General features: G+C 43.3%; 1 protein-coding gene across 3 annotated transcripts in view; it reads right to left on the bottom strand.

Moving 5' to 3' along the window:
* Positions 1–6469: 6469 nt before the first annotated feature.
* The window catches only part of HELLS (helicase, lymphoid specific), a 91740-nt gene continuing 73325 nt past the window's right edge, over positions 6470–24884 (bottom strand). For all 3 annotated transcript variants that reach the window (XM_061634682.1, XM_061634684.1, XM_061634683.1), the window contains 12 exons: positions 23431–23627; positions 22143–22239; positions 18944–19105; positions 18215–18360; positions 15842–15980; positions 14631–14714; positions 14428–14547; positions 13674–13790; positions 11484–11643; positions 9874–9970; positions 9583–9659; positions 6470–7126 (listed from right to left, as the gene is read on the bottom strand). In XM_061634682.1, coding sequence (XP_061490666.1) covers positions 7032–7126; positions 9583–9659; positions 9874–9970; positions 11484–11643; positions 13674–13790; positions 14428–14547; positions 14631–14714; positions 15842–15980; positions 18215–18360; positions 18944–19105; positions 22143–22239; positions 23431–23627 — 1491 coding nt within the window. In that variant the 3' untranslated portion in view covers positions 6470–7031. The remainder of the gene's footprint in view (positions 7127–9582; positions 9660–9873; positions 9971–11483; positions 11644–13673; positions 13791–14427; positions 14548–14630; positions 14715–15841; positions 15981–18214; positions 18361–18943; positions 19106–22142; positions 22240–23430; positions 23628–24884) is intronic.

The following is a 24884-nucleotide window of genomic DNA, read 5'->3' as shown; positions in this document are numbered from 1 at the left end:
GTCTAGATTAGGGCAAATAATTCTCAAATAATGCAAAAAGTACTCAGACCCCTGCCCAATGCTCTCATATTACTGAATTACAAATGGTACATTGTAATTTCGTTCTGTATGATATTTTGTAACACATTGAAACTCAAAATCAATTATTGTAAGGTGACATTGGTTTTATGTTGGGAAATCTTTGTAAGGAACATAAAAAACTGAAACATGCTGCTTGCATAAGGATTCAACCCCTCCCCCCATTAGTATTTGGTAGAGCCACCTTTTGCTGCAATAACAGCTTTAAGTCTTTTGGGGTAGCTATGTACCAGCTTTGCACACAGCGTCGGAGGGATTTTGGCCCATTCTTCTTGGCAGTTTTGCTCCAGGTCGCACAGGTTGATTGGATGTCACTTGTGGACCATAATTTTCAAAGAGCACCACAGATTCTCAATAGAATTGAGATCAGGACTTTGACTGGGTTACTGTAGGACATTCACCTTTTTGTTCTTGAGCCACTCCAATGTTGCTTTGGCCTGCTGAAAAGTGAATTTCCTCCCAAGACTGTTTTTTAGGGGACTGAAGCATTCTCTTGCAATATTTCCCTGTGTTTTGCTCCATCTGGTCTTCCTTCAATTTTAACAAGATGCCCAGCCACTGCTGATGAGAAGCATCCCCACACCAAGATCCTGCCACCGCCATACTTCACTGTAGGGATGATGTGTCCTGAGGCATGGGCAGTGTTAGCTTTGCGCCACACATAGCACTTCGAGTTCTGGCCAAAAAGGTCTATCTTGGTCTCATCAGACCACAAAACCTTTTCCCACATCGCAGCTTTCACTCATCACTCATGCTTTCCAAAAAACTCCAGATGTGCTTTCAGATGGTACTTTTGGAGTAATAGCTTCTTTATTGCCATCCTCCCATACAGGCCAGTGTTATGCAGAGGTGGTTGACTCATGCACCATTACCCCACTCCCAGCCACTGAACTCTGTAGCTTCTTCAAAGCGTCTCTGTGGCTTGTCTCACAAGTCTCCCTGTTTGAGTGCCGAGGGTCAGCCTTTTCTTGACAGTGCCTGGGTGGCGTCATGCAGCTTCCACTTCCTGATTATTGATCCAACTGTGCTCACTGGGATATCTAAACACTTGGATATTAGTTTGTATCCTTTTCCTAAGCTGATTGGAGACTCGTTGCTCAGGGGGGGTAGAGGCACCGGTATGCCAGCCAGACAAAATGAATCGAGAAGTCTGTTGTCTCCCTGGGGCGCGCATCCGGGACGTCGCTGACAACCTGCCGAGGCTCATTGGGAAACAAGATAGGTACCCCTTTCTCCTCATCCATGTGGGCACGAACGACATGGCCAGAAACACCTTGGAACAGATCACCTCGGACTATGAGGCTCTGGGTAGGAAGGTCAAGCATTTGGGGGCGCAGGTGGTCTTCTCGTCAATTCTTCCCGTGAAGGATAGAGACTACAAAGGGAAAGGAAGATACTGCAGGTCAACAACTGGTTACGCAGATGGTGTCGACGGGAGAGGTTTGGATTCTGGGACCATGGTCTAAGCTTCTTGGAGGGGGGACTGTTGGCAAGAGATGGGCTGCACCTCACGAGGACTGGGAAGAATCTCTTTGGCAGAAGTATGGCAAAACTCATCAAGAGGGCTTTAAACTAAAGCCTCTGGGGGATGGAGATGATAGCTTAAAGACCGATCCAAAGACAGCGGGTTGTAAATGCAGCGATTTGAAGGGTACAGGAGACACTGGGAGAGAGAAAGGGATGCACGGCAAAGCTCACGGTATATTAACGGAGGAATCCAATCGGGACAAAAGAGACTTCTGCTGTCTATATACCAACGCGCGGAGCTTGGGAAACAAGCAAGGGGAGTGTGAAGTCTTAGTGCATCAAGGCAAATATGACTTCATAGGGATAACAGAAACTTGGTGGGATGACTCCCATGATTGAAATATAGCTATTCAAGGATATAAACTCTACAGAAAGAATAGAAGCAACAGAAAAGGAGGGGGAGTAGCGTTATACGTCAAAGACAAATACACCTCTATGGAAATCCAAGACAGCGAACAAAGTGTTCCGGTAGAGACCATTTGGGTAAAAATAAATGGAGAAACAAATAAAACCGACATGGTGGTAGGTGTCTACTACAGACCCCCTGGCCAAGAAGAGGTGGTAGACGAGGCCTTTCTCAAACAAATCTCTGAAATCTCAAGGAGGCAAGAAGTAGTAGTGATGGGGGACTTCAACTACCCGGATATCTGCTGGGAGACAAACTCTGCGAAGCACAAAGCCTCCAACAAATTCCTGATAATTTGATAATTTGCTGATAATTTCCTCTTTCAAAAAGTAGAAGGAACAAGGGGATCGGCAATCCTGGACCTGATCTTAACTAACACGGACGAATTGGTCACAGGAATTAAAGCGGTCGGTACCTTGGGGGAAAGTGACCACGTAATGCTGGAATTCGGGATTCTGGGGAAAGCCAAAGAAGAATATAGTCAAACATGGACCTTGGATTTCAGGAAAGCCGATTTTAGCAAGCTCAGGGAAATGATGGGTAGGATCCCGTGGCTAGATAGACTAAAGAAAAAAGGAGCCCAAGAAGCGTGGGAGTTCATGAAGAACGTATTACAAAAAGCACAATCACAAAAAATTCCAAAGAGGAAGAAAAATGGAAGACATCGGAAAAAGCCAATGTGGCTACACGGAAGACTGGTGGAGGAGGTAAAACTAAAAAAGAGCATGTATAAAGAATGGAAGGAAGGACACATCACCAAGGAAGAGTACCGACGAGCGGCTCGGGCTTGCAGGAATAGCGTAAGGAAAGCTAAAACCCAGAATGAGCTCAGGCTTGCGAGGGAAGCGAGGAACAACAAAAAGGGGTTTTTCAGATATGTTCAAAGCAAGAGAAAGACCAAGGAAACGGTGGGACTGCTGCTCAATGAGGATGGCAAAATGTTGACAGATAACGAGGAAAAAGCAGAACTGCTCAACGCCTATTTTGCCTCTGTTTTCTCCCAAAAAGGGAACAGTGTGCAACCTTGCATCGGTAGCAATCTCAGTAAGGGGTCGGGACTGCAGTTCGAGATTGATAAGGAGATAGTCAGGAAATACCTAGTTAACCTAAATGAGTTCAAATCTCCACGGCCTGATGAACTGCATCCCAGAGTATTGAAGGAACTTGCTGATGTACTCTCAGAACCTCTTGCCATCATCTTTGAGAAATCCTGGAGAACGGGAGAGGTGCCGGAGGATTGGAGACGGGCAAACGTCGTCCCACTCTTTAAAAAGGGTAAAAAAGAAGATCCGAGGAATTACAGGCCGGTCAGTCTGACTTCAATACCGGGAAAGATATTAGAATGGATAATAAAAGAGTCCATTGGCAACTATCTAGATGACAATGCTGTGATTAGAAGGAGCCAGCATGGGTTTGTCAAGAAAAAATCCTGTCAAACTAATCTCATCTCTTTTTTTGATCAGGTCACTAGCTTAGTAGATGGTGGAAATGCTGTAGATGTCATCTATCTAGATTTCAGCAAAGCGTTTGACAAAGTCCCCCACGACCTTTTGATTAGCAAACTAGTCAAATGCGGACTACGTGGAAATACTGTCAGGTGGATTCACAACTGGTTGGAAAACCGTACTCAAAGAGTGGTCGTCGGTGGCTCTGCTTCGGACTGGAAGGAGGTCTCGAGTGGAGTGCCACAGGGTTCTGTCCTGGGGCCGATACTCTTCAACATTTTTATCAATGACTTAGATGATGGGGTGGAGGGAAGCCTTATGAAGTTTGCGGATGATATGAAACTGGGAGGGATAGCTAACACAATGGAAGACAGGAATAAAATCCAAAGGGACCTGGATAGACTAGAAAATTGGGCTGAAATTAATAAAATGACATTCAATAAAGACAAATGCAGGATTCTGCATTTAGCCCACAAAAACAAAATGCACGGGTACAGGATGGGAAATACCCGGCTTAGCAGTAGTGCATGCGAGAAGGACCTTGGAATTGTAGTGGATCGCAAGTTGAACATGACCCAGCAGTGTGATGCTGCGGCAAAAAAGTCAAACGTGGTTTTGGGCTGCATAAACAGAGCTATAGTTTCCAGGTCGAGGGAAGTAATAGTCCCACTATATTCTGCATTGGTCAGGCCTCATCTGGAATACTGCGTTCAGTTCTGGGCGCCTCATTTTAAGAAAGATATAGACAAGTTAGAGCGGGTTCAGAAGAGGGCGACGAGGATGATAGCCGGCATGGAGAACAAGTCTTATGAGGAAAGGTTGAAGGAACTTGGCATGTTCAGTCTGGTGAAGAGAAGGCTGAGGGGTGACATGATTGCACTCTTTAAGTACCTGAAGGGCTGTCACATAGAAGAGGGTACAGATTTGTTCTCTGCTGCCCCAGAGGGTAGGACTAGGTCTAATGGTTTTAAGTTGCAGGAGCGTAGATTCAGATTGGACATTAGAAGGAACTTCTTGACAGTAAGGGCAGTTTGGCAATGGAACCGACTGCCTAGGGAGGTGGTGGGATCCCCTTTGCTGGATGTCTTCAAGCAGAGGCTGGACAGCTATCTGCGGGAGATGCTCTAGCTGTGGTTTTCCTGCTTTGAGCAGGGGGTTGGACTCGATGGCCTACAAGGCCCCTTCCAACTCTATGATTCTATGCAGTTGTATAAGATTATCTCTCACAACTGCAGAATGCTCTTTGGTCGTCACTTTCCTTCAGATCCACAGCCTGACCAATGATCCTTCAACAGTGGGGTTTTTATCCTGACAATGTGGCAGCAACTTTAATGGTTCACAGGTGGAGGCCAATGGTAAGGTAATTTGTGTCCTCGATAGGGCAGTTTCTTTCATCTGTGTAAACTGGGAGCTTCCACAGCACAGGAGTTGAATGTTTATGCAAGCAACATGTTTCAGTTTTTTATATTTCTTTACAAACATTTCTCAACATAAAACCAATGTCACCTTACAATATTTGATCTTGAGTTTCAGTGTTTCAAAATAAAATATCATACCGAACAAAATTACAATTTACCATTTGTAATTCAGTAATATGAGAGCATTGGTCAGGGGTCTGAGTACTTTTACAAGGCCCTGTATTTATTGTGTATGTGTCTAAATGTTGAGAGCATGTGGATACCATTGTTGTATAATGCTAGATGCAATTGGCGCTGGCATGCAAAGTACTCCATGAGAAGTACCACAGAGGCATTGAAATATCATTCCCTGGGACATGGATGGATTGTAGACTCGGGGAAGTCTTCAGCAGCAGTTATTTGCAGCAACATATCAATCAGTCTTTTTTGCTGAGTGGTGCAATACCCTTCATCAGCCTCTGTAAGTTCCTCCTTTCTTCATTTTAGTTTTGAATGCCTTTAGCAGAAGGGTTCAATATAACTCAAACACTCATTTCCAGCACTGATGCCCCAGAGTTACCTCTTGAGGTGTGAAGTACTACTGCTGGGAGGAAGGGTGGGATATAAATATAATACTCAGGTCTACATTGCTGTTGTAATTGAACTGTTTCTGTAACACTGGTTTAAAAATAAGGAAGTACTTATGGTCATTCGTTTAAGATACAACTGTTTTCTGCAGACCTTTCCTAAGGAAAACGCCAGTCAAATGGTCATAACTGATTCCTTCTTTAAGCAAGTAGCACAAAGTACCTAGAGTCTCAGAGAACAAAGTATTTTTCTGGGTGGTTTGACAGGAAATAAATCACTACACAGTTGGCTTTACCTAGAGTAGCAAGGGAAGCAACAAGCGATTCACCTTTATCCAGATCTGCCAAACACTCCCAAATAAGCAGCTTCACAACCTCAGGCAGTACCCTGCATTGTCTGTCTACCTTGATGAATTCCCTTGGTTCTTTCAACAAACCACTTTATCCCTTATATCCCTTGCCCAATCACTGAGGTCTTCAGAGGAGTTAGTGGTCCCATGGCTCAGATGCATAGCTCATATCCACCAAGAGTCATGTATTCAATATTGTGGGCCCAATTTTATGGAACTCCCTTCCAGTTGAGGTCAGACAGGCCCCCACCCCTGTTGAACTTCTGGCACCCTTTATTCCAGCAGCCTTTTAAACTGAATCCTATTTTATAGGTTTATCCCATTTTTCGTTTAATTGCAGAGTCTCCCATACACTGCTCAGAGATGACTGTAATTAAGTGGTATATAAACTGCCGAAATAAAACAACATGTAAAGCAGTAGTAACCCATCAGATGTACTTTGATACCATTACTGGCAAAAGCCAAAAGCAGTAAAACTCAAAAAGATGTGAAAGTGTAGTAATGCCACAGGTTAAGTGGAGGCATGGATATTCTTTCATGGCACGGAGGTACTCATAATCTGGGACCTCCAGATACACCATTTCAAATTGAGGATTATAATTCTTTGTAGTAGTTCTACGGCTAACAGGCAATACCTGACAAGATACTGCTGTTATACGTAACATTCATATTTCAGATCTAATACAAAACAGAGTTTATTTAGTAAGTTTACCAAAACCTGAAGTCATACAATTTAGACTTGTAAACAAAATACATCAAGCATTCTTCTGTCCAAAAAAACCACCTCAGTGGGGGCAAGGAGTAAAAGTATCCAGTGATATCCAAGTTACACTCAGAGCATACCCATGGAAATTAGTGGACTTAAATTTTGAGTCAATTGATTTCAATGGGCCTACTCTGAGTGTAACTAACAACAGAAATAATTCATTGTTTTAACAAACTATTTAGCAGAACTTCAACAGAAAACTGTACAAATTGGATAGCAGGATGTTACTAATGTCAGAACAAATGATCGAAAATCTCATCTGCTGTCAACAAGATGTCCCAAATCTCTTTTCTGATATGCAAACTTAGTAATGTTACATTTTAAATCCTTGTTTCCTTTCTTGAAAATATAACCAAAATAATACAATCTTTAACACGTTTTTGAACTCAGAGAATAAAGGTTAACAATAAAGTAACCACTATGAGAATATTCACACTCATGTTTTCGGAGCATTCGAACGCAAGCTGCCCATATCTCAAAACACATTTTCTGCATTGGCATCTTCAGAGTTTTCCAATATCTGGAACACACTCATTTTTTCTTTAAGTTGCTCAGAAGTTTTCATTTGGTCTTGAGAGAGAGAAAAAGAAATCAAACAGTTTAAAGGACTAAGGAGTATCAATAAATAGCTTGTCTTTTTTATCAACCTAGACCTTTTTTTTACAATACTAGGCTCTCTGAAAGCCTAAAGCTACTTTGGTCTTGTGTAAAATTTTCAACTTTAGTATTCTCTTTTGCTAACAGAATCAATTTGAAAATTATGTAGTAATAAAAATGTAAAATTACTGTGCCTGATTTCAGTAATCAGGCTTAAAAAGAAGTCACTACAAATGCAGTATTTCTCTTCTCTCTCACTTACACACAACGTCTCCAGAACCTTGAGTATGCATAGTATCTGTTTTATTTATTAGTTGCATTTCTGTACTAAGGTGCCTCTATTTTTATTGTGCAAGTTGCTTTGAAATAACAAAGACATTAAAACCAGATATAAGAACGGTAAACAAAAACACTCATCTGAAAATGTATTTCAAAGAACAAATCCAACCCACCCCATTTAAAGGATGAGCATAAAAATAGTAGTTGTACTTCCCCTCCCTCATCCTCTAGAGTGACCACTTGGTGGGTTGCAAATTTGTGTCCAGCTGCAGAAGACGTGGGATGCTGGGGGCCAATGGCTGGCTGCACACAGCCCTATGCAACCCAGTAAACGTCTTTCAAGCTAGGGAGAATCTACATGTACCTTTTCTCTGTACCTCCAGTCACCGGGAGACATCCCTGCCACGTTGTGGTTTGGAGGCTGTGCCTTAGGTTGACATCCTGGTCAGATTTTGGCAGTGGCCATCTCAAGAAAGTGGAGGAAGAGAGGACTGTGCAATGAGAATGCTCCTAGGAGGGGGAGGGTATCTCCCCCCCATACATACCTCAATGACTGAGAGCCAAAGCACAGAGAAAGGGGGGGGGAAGGGAACACAGAAGTGCCCGACACACAAGAGGCTTCTTGGCATGATAACCTCTTCTTTGAAGTTTGACAAGGGGTCAGTCATGCCCACTTTGTTGGACCATTTGGAAGCCCTGGCAAAAGGCCAAGGGAAGGGAAGTGGGCACTCCAATAGGCATGGTGCTGTGAAAACGAAATTTATTAAAAACGTCCTCAAAGCATGTATCACAGTGTTGATGGAAAGCACCAAAAGCATGCAGATGGGCCCATTGGGAGAAGTGGAGGGAATGTGGTGGGGTTGACCTGATGAACCAGAGTGAATACCGTAATGTATTCTGCTTGGGCTGGCCAAGGACCTTTTTTTCCCTGGTGGTGGGAAACCACAGGGACGACTGGAGTCCCCGGCCCCAAAAGATGGGACAAACAAGCCTGGGACTGGCAGGCCTATCAGCAACTGACCCTGCCTTGCAGCTAGCACCCATATTTCGTGGCAAATGGGCTAGTCCCAGCCTCCAGTTATGTGGCTGATGCCATCTGCCTATGCCCTGGGTTATGAGGGCAGGGCTGTAGATGCTACGCCAGAGGCAAGACATCTTTTCCAGTCCAAGGGCCACTTTCATTCTTGGCCAGTCCTTCAGGGGCCACACGTCAAGCCAAAGTGGATGTGACAACACCCGTGCATACATACAGCACATCTCATATGTGCATCCACACCCACCTACTCCTTCCCCCAGCTGTTAGACTTGAAGAGTTTTAGCTTTTTTTCCAAGCCTAGTTGGTAGAGGAGTTTGCAATCTTCCTGGTTAACCTTTCCCATCCCAAGGACACTCTATAGGAAGATCTACCCTACCAAACCAGTAGGCTTGGGGGGAAATCCTTTCATTGGAGCAACTGTAATACAATGCCCTAGAGCAGCCTTTCCCAACCAGTGTGCCTCCAGATGTTGCTGGACCACAACTCCCATCAGCCTCAGCCAGCATTGCCAATGGTCAGGAAGATGGGAGTAATGGTCCAACAACATCTGGAGGCACACTGGTTGGGAAAGGCTGCCCTACAGTGTTGACTGCTGAGGTATGGGGGTTAAGTCAGTAAGAAGCTACTCATCCAGCCCCAACAGAGTGTACCCCCCATGCTCTATGGGAGGAGTTTGGGGCAAAAGGGAAAGCTGATGTTGAAGGACAAGTATTTTACAGTAGGAAAGCAGGACTGTTCCAGCTGTGTGCACAATATTGTTTAAAAACCCATACTTAGGGACACAGTATTCTGTACAAATGTGGTCTTTGTATGCAAAAGATTTTTTAACCCTTAGACTTGCATCTTACCCTAAAGTGTTAATTTTTTTAAACTTTCACTGGTTGAGTCTTTACTTGCATCCTAATTCAACAGCCACAAGCTGGTGTATTATTCATGCATGCCAGATTCATCTTAATTAGGGGAACCCGCTTTTCCTTTAATTGTATCTCTCCTTGAGCAGAACTGTAGCTCTAAGATGCAACACTTTATACTATGTACAGTGTTCACATTTGAAACTGGTTTCTGAAGAGATTCAACTGAATAGCAAAAAGACAAGAATATCACCTGTACTTACTGATAAGGTCACTTCTGTCCAGCAGTATCTCTAAATCTTTATCAGTTATTACTTTTTCTCTTGATCCTTTAATCTCTCTACAGAAGGAAACAAAGAAAATTAATTTCAGATGGTTAAGTTACAGTGCAACCCTATCCATGTTTACTTGAAATTAAGTTCCAGTGTTCGGACTGCAAGTCAAAGCATCTTTATACATACCTTGCTTTTTCTGTACAAAGATGCCCCATGCTTATTTAACAATTAGGTTCTTCTTATGCTAACTGCTCAGCTACCCTTGTAAGTGGGACATACCTGTCGTAATCCCTGGATTGCAACAACTCCATTAACTCCTTGGGGTCCAAGCAACTCTTCGACTGGTTTACTCCAAACTTTCCACCTTTAAACTGATCTTGAAGTTAAGATAAGAAAAATACGGCTTAGTGAGACCATTGCCACTTCTGCATTCTGGCAGTACTAAGAAAATTGATGACATGCCGCTGGCCACAACAGCAGTACAACATAATTAGTTCATAAACATACTGTTCTACACATATTGTTTTCTCTCATTGTACACAATGTGCCATAACACGCACAATTAAGGATCAAAGTGACTTTCTGAAACAGTTTTCACATAGGCTTGCAGTGTCACATCCACTAAGAACATTTGGAATACACTCATTTGACTAATTTGGAAACACCACGAGTTCCCAGCTGCTGTAGAAGGAATGCAGATCAGCCGACAGAGCCCATCGGGTATCCCATTTACATCGTTAGCCAGCTTGACACAAAGTAAGCAACATCAATGTTACAACAGAATGCAAGGCAAGACACCCTGTGCCTGGCCCTGGTAACTCTTTCATCCAGCAAGTTTATGAATAAGATCCACTCGAATTTCAAACAGCTAACATGTCTTTGACCTACATAAGGAGGCAGGGCTGCTGGTGCTACACCAGAGATGGGGATTTTATTTACTGACGTAGGCTCAAAAGCAACATTCTCTCTCAGCAAGCCTTCCTGGGGCCCACATGTCAGTGGTGGTCAAGGCCAAGTGGATGTGGCCAAACACACGCGGGTAAGTATGGGGCAGGGGAGGAAATGCTCAAGCCTATCATCAGCTAATCAGTGTATCAATAAGTGGTCATGCCTGGATGTCCAAAACAACAAGATGTTAACCCAAGATAATAGGAACACGGATGCATCTCTGCTATTCCAACACCACCTATGTGCATCAAGATGTCTTTTACATTTCTGCATATTTTCAAGGTGCTGTCTTTCGATATAGAATATTGGGAACTGATGTTGAAAGTAAGGCTGCCCATTCAATTTGTGAATAGGTGCATGGGATAAAGCTATTTTTCTCCTTTTTTTTTTTACATGCAACCTCGATTCTGCTTATTACTCTTTTGAGCTTTATAGCCCTTTTATGAGACTGCCGCCAACCAACACGGTCTCTGTCCTGGTCCTCTACACAGCAGCGTCTCTAAAAGCCTGGAGCCCATACAGAATCTGCGCACCAGCCCCACATCTCTCTGGTGGCAGCAGGGCAGACATTGCATGCAATTGCAAGCAGACCTTCCCAGAGCTCTCCATAATAATCAGGTGCTGCCTGCTCTCTTCTGCCTTTCAACCCCTCTACATTTCAACAGCTTGGACAATGCTTCTCACCCAAGACATTTACTTAGCGTAGTTCAGCAGGCTATTTTTCCATCTTGTGACCAAATGCCTACTTACTTCAGGCAGTCCCTATCTTATTTCCTCCTCCCAAATTTTTGTGTGTGTTCCAGATGCCAGAACACCCTAGCGAAATTCTACTCACAGGCATGCAAATACCACCTTGCAGGAGCTGGCAAAATTGTGCAGAAAGGGATTCATTTGTAGCTATCAGCATCAGACAATTCCAGGTTATGGAAGTTGCTACTAACTTTTGTGGATAATCAGTTTTTCTAACTTTCTTTTGGCAGCAGCTCTCTCCACAATCTTCTGGTCAACGGTGTTTGCAGTTACAAAGCGATATACAACCACTGGCTTGGTCTGGCCAATTCTATGACATCGATCTTGGGCCTGAAGGTCAGACTGTGGGTTCTAAAGAAGGCAAAGATGTGAAAATGAACTCAAGAGTTAAAGTTAACCTCAGATTAACTCCCCCCCCCCAGGCAGAACCAATTTTCCTAGAGGAAAATGTTCTGCTGCTTGTCAGAGCCTACCTTTGGAAGTAGGACAGGATGGTGGGGAGAGACACAAAACAACCCAGCTATTCAAAGAGATCACCACAACAGTTTGTGATCTATTTGTAACTTATATTTTTTATTCCACTTAGTAAGTTTTCTCTAAAAGTTAGGTAAATGGAACAAAACTATGTATCACAGATAAAACTGAGCAGTGTACAAAACACAGAATTAAAAATTAAGAATCAGAGCTGGGGGAAGCTTGGATAAATATATTAAACGTCATTACTGCCTTTGCCTCATAAATTACCCAAGGAAGGGTGTTCCAGGGAGAAGGCACCCTTCTGCACTGTCCCCAAGTGACAATCACTGGTCATGGAACAACCAGCTGGGTCTCCTCAGAAGATCTTAAAGACCAGCTTGGTCTGTACCGGGGGAACTGTTCTGCTAGGAATTCTGATCCCAAGCTGTTTAGGAAAACCTTGAACTTAGCTTGGTAGCTAATAGGCAGCTGGTGCAGATCTTTCAACACCAGTATGTGTAAAGCTGGGTGTCCCACTAAACCTCCTAGAATCTGCATTTTGCACTAGCTGCAGCTTCCAAACCAAGCACAAAATAGTAACACATACAGTACATTACAGTAATCTAATCATGAGGTCACTAATGCATGGATTTCTGTGGCAAGGCCGCCTCTGTTCAGGAATGGTCATAGTTGGCGCGCCAACTGAAGTTGGGGATGGGTGCTCCAAGTCACTGAAGTCACCTGGTCTTCTAGTGGCCATGATGAATCTAGGAATGCCCCCAGAGAATACAACCCTGTCTACGGCAAGCGCACAACCCAGTTTCTGAACTTGGGAAGCACTATAGATAGGTCTCCATTTTGTCAGGATTCAGCTGCAATTTATGAGGCCACATCCAGCCCATGACTACTTCTAGGCACTGGTTTAGGACATGCAGAGCCTCTCCTGAGTTAGTCGTTACAGAGAAACAGAGTTGGGTATCATCAGCATGCTGGTGACACTGCCCTACTTGAGAAGGCTCAAACTTTTTGCCCTGGTTTTTCAGTGCTTTCCGACTGCTTGGGATTCAGGAAAAGCTTGCTATGAACATAGGAAGCTACCTTATGCTAAGTTAGACCCTGGTCCACATAGCCCAATATTGTCTACTTTTACTTGTAACGGCTGTCTATGGCAGAGGTTTTTCCCAGCTCTGACAGATATTTATTTATTTAACTTGGCGGTATCAGGCTTCTGTGCACGCACACAAAACAAGAGCAGCTGAATACCAGGCCTGCATAAAACACTAAATACGCAGGGGCAAGAGAAGAAAAATAAAACCACAAACTTTCTCTGTAATACTTCATAGCAATTAACTACTGTTGGGGCAGGGGGCAGGGTCTGCACTTGGGCTTTACTGCACGCAAAGGATGTGCTCTGCCACGGAGCTACTGGCACTTCTATCCTACCTAGTCAACAAAACTGCTGGCACCAGTAAGCTGATTATTTCCCAGTTGTTTTAATTTGAATTTTTAAAGTGCTGTAACTTAACCCGAGCCTTTTAGTTAGAATAGGGATAAGAAATATAGAATTGTTTAACTGAACTTTTAATTTCTGAAACAAAATATTCTGAGCTTCATGTTATGCTTATTAGCTGTAGAAGCTGGCATGCTTACACAAAACCAGAGAGGCTTTCCAGAGAAGACTCGGAGCTGAATGTAAGGTGACAAAAATATGGCTTTAAGTTTTGCTCTCAAGTAGCAGCTCATCATGCTGACTGCAGAACTATTTCTGCAATTGCACCAGGTTTGAGACAGCTTGCTGGGCAGCACGGAGGGCTGCCACTACAAAAGAACATTTGAAGCCCCACTCTGTGTGAGGCACTCAGCATACAGGCCCCTTTGGAATCAGGGCCCATGGCAATTCAGAGGTGTCAATGTGTGAAACATACCCAGTCACTGTCATAAATGATTACTGTATCTGCTGCCGTCAAATTAATGCCAAGACCTCCAGCCCGTGTGCTCAGCAGAAAGATAAAAACTTCTGGATCTGTGTTAAACTTATTCATCTGTAAATTACAGAAACATCATTCGTATCAGGTCAATACCTTTATTGGGCCAACTTAAACATCACTGAACAGTACACCTGCAGGGGTCTAAATCATGCAGGGAGCCTCCATGAGTAGAGGAGACCACCAGCTTCAGAAGAATGCCCATGAAATCATGGAGGGCTGTAAAGACAGTGCAAGGTGGTATGCCCTAGACATAGGGCTTGCCAGTGTACCTGCATTTTCCATCATAAGATGATAATCAAGTAAGTGAAGGGAATGCTCAAACAGGACTATAAATTCTCATTTTAAAACTAATTGCAACTAAAGCTCTCCGCACAGCCTCAGTTAGTCAGGAGAGCCTGTGCCTAAACTTGAAATCAACATTAGCTAAGGCACAAACAACTGATAGATAATACATAGCATTTATATAACACTTTATCTTTCAGAAATCCCAGCACTAAAGGGGAAGGGCTGAGGCTGCCCCCCACCCCCCAGTGAGTTCATGACACAACAGAGATTGAGCCAGAGACGTTCTGGTATCTCTGGCCATACTCCTTTTTCTACACTACTGAACAAATTCTTTGCTGTGGGGTATAAGGAATATCAAAAGAGTCAAACAAACTAGGATCGCATCTCCAAGGGAGTTATCACCTACATTTTCTTCCCTCTCTATATAGGCCATGGATCCATCCAGGCGACTAAACTGGTAATTCCTCAGATAGCAGTAGTCCATCAAAATATCCAACATTTTTGTCATCTGTGAGAAGAGCAGCACCTACGTAGAGCAAAGATTCCTCAGTGACCTTAATTCAGATGTTGAAGTAACAAACTTCTAATTGCACCACAAACTAACAATACCTTGTGTCCTCGCTTTTTCAGTTCTGGTAGCATGCGATCCAAGAGTAAAAATTTGCCTGAATTCTTCACTAGATCTTCATCAACCTTGATGTAAGAACGCACACACAACTTAGAATATTCAAATTAAATCAGATTTGAATTAGACATGACTGCATTTACACAAGGAATGGGGAACCTGTGGCCCTCCAGATGATGTTGGCCTCTGATCACCATGGGCCCCACCTGCATGAGCAGCAGTCAGGAATGAAGGGAGCTGGAGTCCAACAACACCCGGAGGGGCACAGGGTCCCCACCCCTGCTTTACAGTCTAGCTTTCCCTGCTCTTTTGGTAATGATGTTTGTAAAGATGTTGCCTTAGCTTCTTCCAAATAATTTCTTTAATAGTGTCATCAGTGAACAGCTAAAAAGGACAATATATAAAATACAGTGCACTTTACCATTTGAATGCTTTTATTTCCTCTAAGGGGACAAAATTATAAGAAATGAAGAAGTAAAGGAATAATCCACTGGACTCAAGCAAAGTCCAACGCTCAGCAGTTTGGACACCCAAAAATAACAAACCAAAAGCCATTGCCTCTGATTTCCAGGGTTTTGTTAATAAAAAATGGGTGGGAAGATTACACCCCCAACCAAGGAAGCATATGGTTAAGTTCAAATTTTCCTTTCCACAGTGGTTCTGGGATGGGACAAACTTCTGGGACATGGAAAACACTGTGAAGTTGGGATTTTATTGTCTTATTTGTTAGAAAGACCCACTGGCCACAACGGTGCATCAGAGGAAACAATAAAGCCATTTTTCTCAAACAATGATCCTGGCCCCAATGGGCCTGAGGTACTTTCAGGTGGGCATCAGTGGCACAGCCTGTCCAGTGCCTCCTTACTTAGCTACCTTGCCCCCTAGCCATGCCGTAGCTATGCCAATGCCAACACCAGCAACTCCCGGCATGCTGAGTAAAGGTGGCTGCAAGGCAGAGAAGCTCAGGCAGGGGAGGGGAGGGAGGTCTTCCTCCTCTGAGGGGAAAGGCTGTTGTATTTCTTTCAAAGTCCTCTTCTACCATCTTTGACTGCTCTTCATCCACTATTCTGGAGAAGTTTCAAATTAGATGAAATGTTCTCTGAAGATAAATACGTTTATAGGGCAATCAGACAAAGCCCTTCAAGCAACACTGAAAGTAACACAAAGTTTCTTAGTGACTGATTAAAGAAATTACCTTAAACTGCTGAGTGGCAGAGTCCAGTGGGTATTCAATAAGATATGGGTGGTTACAACACTTCCTTAATAACATCATAATGTTCTGCAACTTCAGGTTGATTTCTGAATCCAAAGGCATATTCATTTCTATTACTGGCCTTGCAAACGACAATTGAATTTGTAAACAACACAGAATAAAATTGCAATTCAAGTACAGATAGAACCCAGCTAATGTACAGCTTTATAAATAAGCCCATGAAAGATACTATCCTATTAGCAGCCAGTGTTTTCATGCTAGCCACAGAGGAGGGGAAGCCATGCCTTGGTGGCCAGCATAGAAACAGGATACTAACTTCTTAGCAAGATAGTAAAAAATGCCTTCTACCAAACAGGCCGATGACAGATTTCCCTTCCTCTGCTGTAAGGACAGAAACCAAGTGGACTGGCAGAGGAGGGATGGAGAGTACTGCCATGCTCAGCTAGCCGCCTCACTTGCCTGCATGGAATTCCTGGCCACCGCTGACTAACACGCAAGTTCTTAAATATAAGGCTGAAAGAACATTACGCTTCAAGACACACTTCCCAGATTTCTCTGCGTTACAGACATTGTTGATATACTGTAACTTGCAATCCTATATTCCATATCTGCTGGCTGAGAAGTTTTAGGAACCAGTGTAATGGCCCCCACACTAGAATGACTAAACATAGGATATGGTGCAAGGCACACCCAATCACAGCATGCCAACACCAATATATGAACTCCACACAGACCGAACATAAGTCAGATGACAGGCATATGGCATGGGGCTACCTCTCTCTGGTCTGGTGTCATCATACTTGGAGCTCACAAGGGGGAACTCTGGCGAAAGGGCTCTTTGCACAAAGTTGCACCCCTTTGTTGTTGGGGAGTGGTAGACAGGCATCTCTTTCCCTCCACCCCAGTAGGATTACAATTCAGCTGGCCTCAAGATGGCCAGCTGAAGTAGAGGGTAGTAGGCAGCTTGATAAAAATGGAGGGGCTACTGCCCCACATAGCCTATGCTTACTCAAGTCCCTTGCACTGTAAGGGGACATGCCTCGGGATATACAAGTCAGTCAGTTGAGAATAGGATGTTGGGTGTGGAATAAGGAAGGGCTGCGAGTCTTGCTGGCAATAACGGGAGATTGGTCATGTGAATTGCTTGGGGAGGGGTGGGCTAAAATGGCTGGTTGGTCCACGAAGGAACTAGGCTACTGGTCCATGCAGTGTTTCTGCTGAATGGTTCAGGTGTTCCTTTTCTTAATATGTGAGGCTGTCCTCTGGATTCAACCAGGAACCCCGAGCATGTAAAATGTAAGAGATCCAATGAGAAAGGGTTGCTCCTGCAGCCCCTGGTGTCTATGACTGTGTGTGTGTGGGGTGGTGAAACAAATGCCCCATGAGGTGCCCAATGGGGAAGAGCCATAGTTCAGCGGTACAGCATCTGCTTTGCATGCAGAAGGTCCGAGGTTCAACCTCCGGCATCTCCAGGGCTGGAGAGAACCCCGTTGGTAATCCTGTTTCCAGTCAGTGTAGAAAGTACTGAGCTAGATGGACCAACAGCCAAACTAAAGAACCAATGTAGAGATGTAGAGACACAACAGTCTGACTCAGGACAGAGTGGCTTCCTATGTCCCTCTGCATCTGCTATTGTGGCCCAGTGGTTAGTGATTTGCTCTGAGGTGTATGCACCGTGGGCCTGACGTTTGTGAGTTCCCCCTCTTTCTTCCCCAAGGCATTATTTTGGCTAGATATGTCACCCCGTGCTTCACAGTACAGCTCCTTCTTGTTTCCCAACCCCATACCCTGTGGAGGCGGCAGCCACAGGGGCTGATGAAGTGGGGGGTACTGCAATGTCAGTATGTATGAGAAGCTGCCTCCCTCCCCTGGTGTCATAGGAGAATCATCACAAACACAGTCATGGGCTGTGACAGAGATTTCAGTTAACTCCAGGAACAAAGCCCTTGCCTTGCACGGTGAAGGTCCCAGGTTCAATTCCCGGCATCTCCAGGCAGGGAGGGGAAAGATGCCCATTGGAAAGCCTGGAAGCCACTGCCAGTCAGCATAACAATACCAAGCGCAGAGTGGACTAGTGATCTGATTCAGCGTAAGACTATCTTGTTGCTTAGCATTTCCTTCTGCTTGCCCAGGCTAAGGGGGCACAGGACTTGGCAGGCACTGTGCTGGCATATTAATGGCATTCTCTCTAAATCCAGCGTATGGCAAGTATAGGACTGCTTTGCCATCCACACATCACCACATTTTATAGAAACAACTTATCCTCAAAGGTTTTGCTATGATGTTCATTCTACATGCTACCTGTTTAGGTGCAAGTACATACTGTAACATGACCCGCCATGTTTCGGAGAGTACCTCTCTTTTTCAACTTCCTCTTGCATTTTACTCATAATTTCTTCCAGTTGATCAGGGAAATCATCTTCACCAAGTTCACGATAACTAGCCACCTTCCGACTGCGTCGCTTTGGTCGGCCTGCAGAGCTTAGCTCAACAACTTCTTCCTAAAGAATGGAATAGTAGCTGTTACTGCTGCACTTGACCATTACCCTTTGAGGGGAAAAGCAGCCGTGGAATAAAAAATAGGTTACATACAATAAGCTTGCTTCTAGCTCTGTTCAACTACCAAAAAGCATACTGGAGCTTTCATATGCTCTACACAATAAATGAAACAGGCATCATTTGGGTTTTTCTTTAATAAAAATATGCACAAAGCTGGGCTGGAGGAGGAAGACCAGAAGAACACTCACACCTCCCATACCAAGATGCTCAAACCTCTACAGGAATATGATCTTAAATTTTTGACAACATTTGCTCTAGTGTTTCATTCATTGGAACGTCACATAGTCATATATGGCACTACTGTTGGCTGCCCTGGGCTCCTGCTGGGAGGAAGGGCAGGATATAAATCAAATAATAAATAAATAAATAAATATTTTATTTGTTTTAAAAAAAACACACACAGACGTATTCAGAAATAAGGAATCCTATTTGTAACCGTACAGGCAAAAATAAACTTGATTCAAGGCCAAAATATAGGCTGATAGGATTAGGATAAGCCACGTGACAGGCCACCACAGCACGCACCTGGTTGTTTCCCAGCAGCTTTTGAATTGTCTTGTTTATAATGGCACTGTAGAAGGTTTCTTGTTTTTTTACAAGAGGTGCATAGACCACAACTTCGCGCTTGGGAGGAACTTCTAGAGCTATATCTGATTTCAGTCTTCTCAGTAAGAAAGGCGTCAAGATCTAGAGATAAAAAATCATATATATATATACGTATCTTAAATAAGAGAACACTAAGCACATCGGTAGGGAATTCACCAGTATACCAAGATTGCATTGCATGGGGTCTGCACCTTTCCACCTCTCTTCCCATACAGTTATTGTTATTTGCCAGAGAATGGCTTTGGGCAGATCCCTTACGCATGAGGGAGAGAATACTCAAAAACCTTCCTTAAACAGAGCACCAGACAGGAGCACTATGAACTATTATGCATGGCTGCAAAAAAAAGGTTGGATTTGTACCCTGATATACTCTCACATACCATGGAGCCCAGTAGATGTGGTGATTCAATTAGCAGGACAGATGAAAATCCAGTCCAGAAGAATCACAAGGAAGTTTCACATCAGCGATGGCTAACCCCACAGCCCATAGGCCACCTCCAGAATTATAATTAGTATTATTTTAATAGTTTTTAATTGCTCCTACAAGCACCCTGCTGTGATATCATGACTGGCCCTCCACTGTGTGCCCAAGAGCTAACCCCCCAAATTCATCATTAAAAGAACCATTTTTAAAAAACTTACTCCTATGGATCCTGATGTGATTTTGTAATGCCAAAAGGTTTGTGTGACCCCCCCTTCCCCTGCAAATTGTCCTTTAGACAAAACAAAGGGCCATGCCCACATTTATACTTCATTCATACCCATTCTGACATATGGTCCCCAGAGGGCTGACCATGGGTCAAATGCAGTTCTTGGCCCCCAAAGAAGTTAGCCACCCCTGTTTTAAGTAAATGGGCTTTTATGAAGAGCTATATTAAGGGAAAAGTAGGAAAAGGAATTGACTAAATATTATAGACCAGGTTATTACAGGACATACTTTTGAGGTTAGATTAAAATAGGGCTGTGTACAGCCCTCCTTACGCACCTCATGACTCTGATCTGGGGGGGAGGGATTGGGTCAACCGCTGTAGGTTGACCTGGGGACCACCACTCCACCCCAGATCAAGTCCCAAATAAGTTTAGGGGCAGGACTAATGTTTAATTAGGGTTTAAAAACCCTAATTAAACATAGCCAGAAGGTCGGGGGAAAGAGATTGTGCATCTCTGTCACCCCTCCCAATCTAAAAATCAGTTCTGCAGGGTACTGCAATGCCTCCCACTCAGTGGAGGCATTGATCTGTGGAGGGGGAGAGGCATCGCAGCACCCTGTAGAATCTACGTCAATGAACAGCTGTTAGGAAAGCTGTTTGCAGAGCATTGCCAACAAAAATCTGCTTGAGGAACATCACCCACACACTGCAAAATCGAACTGTTGGGTGGAGGGGACAATTCCGAATGGTGATGCAGAGCAGGGCATCAGCCACACCCTGAAGAATCACTCCTTAGCAGAAAGGAGAGTTTCAGGCAGGCAGAAAGCAGGACTTTCTCTTGGATCTGAGGTAGCTCTTGGCCTTTTCACAGTGTTTTACCGCCCTGTCTGTCTCTCCGTCTTGCCTGATGCCCTACCCCAACAGCCACAGATTGCTCTGGGTCATCCAACCTGACCCATAGCAACCTGTGGCTGTCTGAATCCAACTTGTCTGGCATTCAAGTCCCTAATAGGCCCGATCTGGCTCAGGCCTCTGGCACACAGCCATAGATTTGAAACAAATACTTTTTTTATATATATAAAGAAGCATATATATTGACTACAATTGTGATTTGTGACACTGTACAGTATCTTATTTGCTTGCTTGGTGCTCACTTTTAATCAAACCAAAGTTTAAAGAGGCTTATGAAAACCTGAAATCGTGTGCGTGAGTATACACACCCACAAAATTAAGGTTAAGACCAAATTAAAATACAATACAAATACACATTAAAATTAGTAACATTTTACAACTGTTACAATTAAAGCTCAAAGTTTTATTAAATCAAACCATTCTCATTTAGTGTCAAAAAAATAAAAATTGCCAGTTGAATCTGTTTAGGGAGGGTACTTCACAATTGGGGTGCCACATCACAAAAGGTCCTACCTATGGCAGCCACCACCAGGCCTCTGAGCACCTGGAGCAAAACCTCAGTGGATAATATCTGTGTACAGGAAGGGTCATACAGGATATTCTGTATCTTGTTATTGAGGGTCATAATAGCTCAAAAACCAAAAATGTGAATTATGCAAAGAATCTGGAAGCATTGCAATCTAGATTAGGGGTGGGGAACCTCCAGCCTGCAGGCCTAATTAAAGGCCACCAGGCCTCCCCATTTGGTCCACAAGGACCACACCTTCCTGCCCTACAGGGATTGACTAAAAGGGTGCTTGCAGCTGATTGATGGTGCCTGCAAAGCCCCTTTCAGTGCAACACAGCACTTTGAAAAGAGCTTCTGAAGACAGCTGTCAAACTGGCCTCAGGTGTTGGGGGAAACACACATTTTCCCAAGGATGCTAATGGGTTAATTCATTTATAAACACACCTATGCTCTGCTTAGAGATGGAGAAAACAGTCTATTACCAGTCTATTTTGGGCAGCTCAAATCTATCTGCATTTGTGCAAGACAAAACGTTCCCATTTCAAACCACAATCTATTCTCCATCTCTGATGGAAACCAGCCCTACAGGCACTGTGGAAGATACTATTTCCCACACTCCCACAGTCGATTCCAAACTTAAGTGACAACAAAGGTTCAGGTACTGGGTGCAAAAGCTAATATTTTCAAGGAAAGGGAAAAAACAGTGTCACCCCAATTTCTGGGCAAACATGCTGTTCATCAGCGATATATGGATAGACATATATGAACACTAAAGGTATGCGACTTTGTGGCTACCCAGGAGTGCATATATATACACAATAATGCAGTATGCTAAAATACTTTAAGAAAAAGAACTCCAGAGGATGAAAAACAAATTCATTTTAAACAATGGAGAGTGTTGTGGCACCTTAAAGAGTAACACATTTTTTGTGGTATTAGCTTTTTATTTTTACATGCTGTAATAAATTTGTTACAAGTATTTTTGCTTTGACAGACTAGCAGGGCTACTAGTCTGGGGATTAATTCATTTTAAGCAATGAAAACAGACCTGGTGCAGCATATGTAAGATGTTTTGTTCTCTTTCTTTAGCAACAATATCTTCAGCAATTTCAGAAATACTAGTAATGTCAAACCAGGACTCAAAGCTATGGTAGAAAAAAAACAAAATTGGAAGATAAATTTAATAATGGATGATATGCTGAAGAAAGCAAAAGTGTAACCAGTACAGTTTATCCAACTTTGCATGCATTCACTTCTGCCCTAATTTATCCTGCTTGTTAAGAGGCCAAAGAGGAATGCAGGGCATTGAAACTGGCCAAAAGTCTGACAACCCACCCCATCCTTGAAATTCAATAATTTTCAAGCCTATCTTGAATCATAATCAAATTTCTGTTACATCTCAAAACACTGAATTCTCACCTAAAATAAATTCCCTTGCATATGCAGTAAAAGCATAGATCTTTCAGTTAACATTCACATGACACCCAAATGCCTGCAAGCAGCATTCATTGGAATGTGGAAAAAGGATTCATTCTTCTGTAGATGGCCAATATATTCTTGCAAAAGTTGCCCCAGAACATAGGGTGATGTTAATAGGTTTTTGCCTCTTCTTCTCCTGTATAACAAAGCAAAGCCCCCTTCCCGAGTTTCAGGATATAACATAATCCAAAAGATAAAAACTGGGTAAATATACCTCCTGAAAATTTTATTTTAAGAAAAACTGCAGTGACTGGATCAAATATTAGCTTAACTAAAACAGGAAAAGAGAGGCAGAATACAGAGTTAAAGACCCCTAAGAGCGGCCCTCCTAACTGGTTCCCTAACAACAATTCATTCACTGTCCTCTTGTATGGGCCTGACCATTAATCAACTCCAGCACCATTACAGCCCATGAGTCAGATGGGCTATTTCTCCGGTCAAGGAAGGAAATATGGCTACAAACTGCTGGGTAGTCCTTTTTTGATGATTTGCCAGAACTACAGCCCAAGAATATCTTCCAACTCCCTTCCTGTCCTATATTAACTACTCTACAGAAGGGTGGGAAAGAAAAATCAGACTATTTTGCTATGTGACAGAGCTTCACTGTGCTTTGGAGCTAAGCAGGACCGCAGTGAAGAGAGGCTCCTCCAAGAGAAAGGAGAGGCAAATGCCTGTTAACATAACTATCTGCTGGAGAAAGAGACAGAGGCAGGAACAACCTATGCGAGAATACCCTCCTCTGCTGAAGGTATATGTTCATGTTCATGTTCCATTTGTCAGGGATTGTCAACATTCATGAAGTCTGGACATTCTCTGTAGCACATTTTAACACAGAGGAACAATTTATCACTGCCTACCTTTTCAAGTCATCAAACACATCAGGAAGTAGAAAATTCAGCAGAGACCAAAGCTCAGATAAGTTGTTTTGCAAGGGAGTTCCAGTTAACAGAAGTTTATTGTCAGTACTAAACCGTTTTAATTCCCGAATAAGTCGGCAGTTCATATTCTTAATCCTGTGCCCTTCATCCACTATCAAGTATTTCCAGTAGAAGTTCTAGAGAAAACAAGTTCTTGGTTATTTCCAAAACAAGTCATACATAAGCCCTTGTTCCACCCAATACCTCTGTACAGCTGATGGAAAAACTGAACAGGTTGTATTAGAACTTGTAAGAGCAGATAGCCCTTCTTTGAATGCAGCGTAGGCCATCTTATTAACATTTGCTTTTATACACTGGCAAGTAGAATACAGGCATACCCCGCTTAACGTCGCCTCACTTAACATCGCCTTGCTATAACGTACATGCTCCATATGCCTGTATCTCTCCAGAAACGCAGCGCAGCAGCAGAGGCTTTAGCGCGTGGGGGTGGAAATAGACGCAATCGCGCCACTGCAAATCAGCTGGGAGACGCAATCGCAATCAGGTGGGAGGTGCGGCAGCACAGCAGCAGAGGCTTTAGCGCGGGGCTTTGAGGCTCCGCATGAAGGAGAGTTAAAAAAAAGTTTTAAAAGGTAGTGCTTCACTTTAAGGACATTTTCGATTTACGTACTCGCTCTGGTCCCATTGAGTACGTTAATGCGAGGTATTCCTGTAGTCATATCACTTTTCAAGTAGCTTCTTGCATTTTAAATGACCACTGGGGCAATGCCTAACAAATAAAAGCATGACCAAGGAATAGTGAAGTCTTACATAAGGGACAGAGTGTCTCTGCTCTCCCCATCGTTACCTGTTTTTCCACAGTGTTGGCTGAGGTACCATCCCCTCTTGTGTGCACCACCTTTACCCACAAGAAAACAAACTTTCCTTTGGTTTTTTGGTCCAGATGCACCTGCTGTCTCTTTCTGCCTCCCACAATCTGAAAGCAGGGGCACCACAATATTTTGGCGAGATCTGGAAATAATCTAGAAAAGACACTCGAAAAATATGCTAGGAAAAAAGTGTCTATATGCCACTTTCTTACATTCTTTTTCAGAATACATACAAGGTCAGGATGTACGTGGCTCTGAGTTTTGCAGCTCAGTAATCCTAAATATCACCTACCTTCAATCATTTAGGCTATATAAATTCACGCAGTTTCCTGATCTGTTTCTGGACACAAAGAGAGTTCACAAACTGCAGTTTCTTGCAAAGCCAATAAATGGCAAACGATTTATAACAGAACATTCAAAATCTTTATTTCTTGTAATGTGTGTTGTATTAGAGACAATGCCCCCTCCAAAAGAAGAGTTAAGTTCAAAATTTCTAACATATGTGCAGTGCAGAAAAAATATTAAAACACATTTAATTTGTGTCCAGTGCACACCTTCCAAATA

The sequence above is a fragment of the Rhineura floridana genome, chromosome 7 (genome assembly GCF_030035675.1).
Source record: "Rhineura floridana isolate rRhiFlo1 chromosome 7, rRhiFlo1.hap2, whole genome shotgun sequence".
NCBI lineage: Eukaryota > Metazoa > Chordata > Lepidosauria > Squamata > Rhineuridae > Rhineura > Rhineura floridana.
This window is presented reverse-complemented; position numbering and strand designations above follow the sequence as displayed.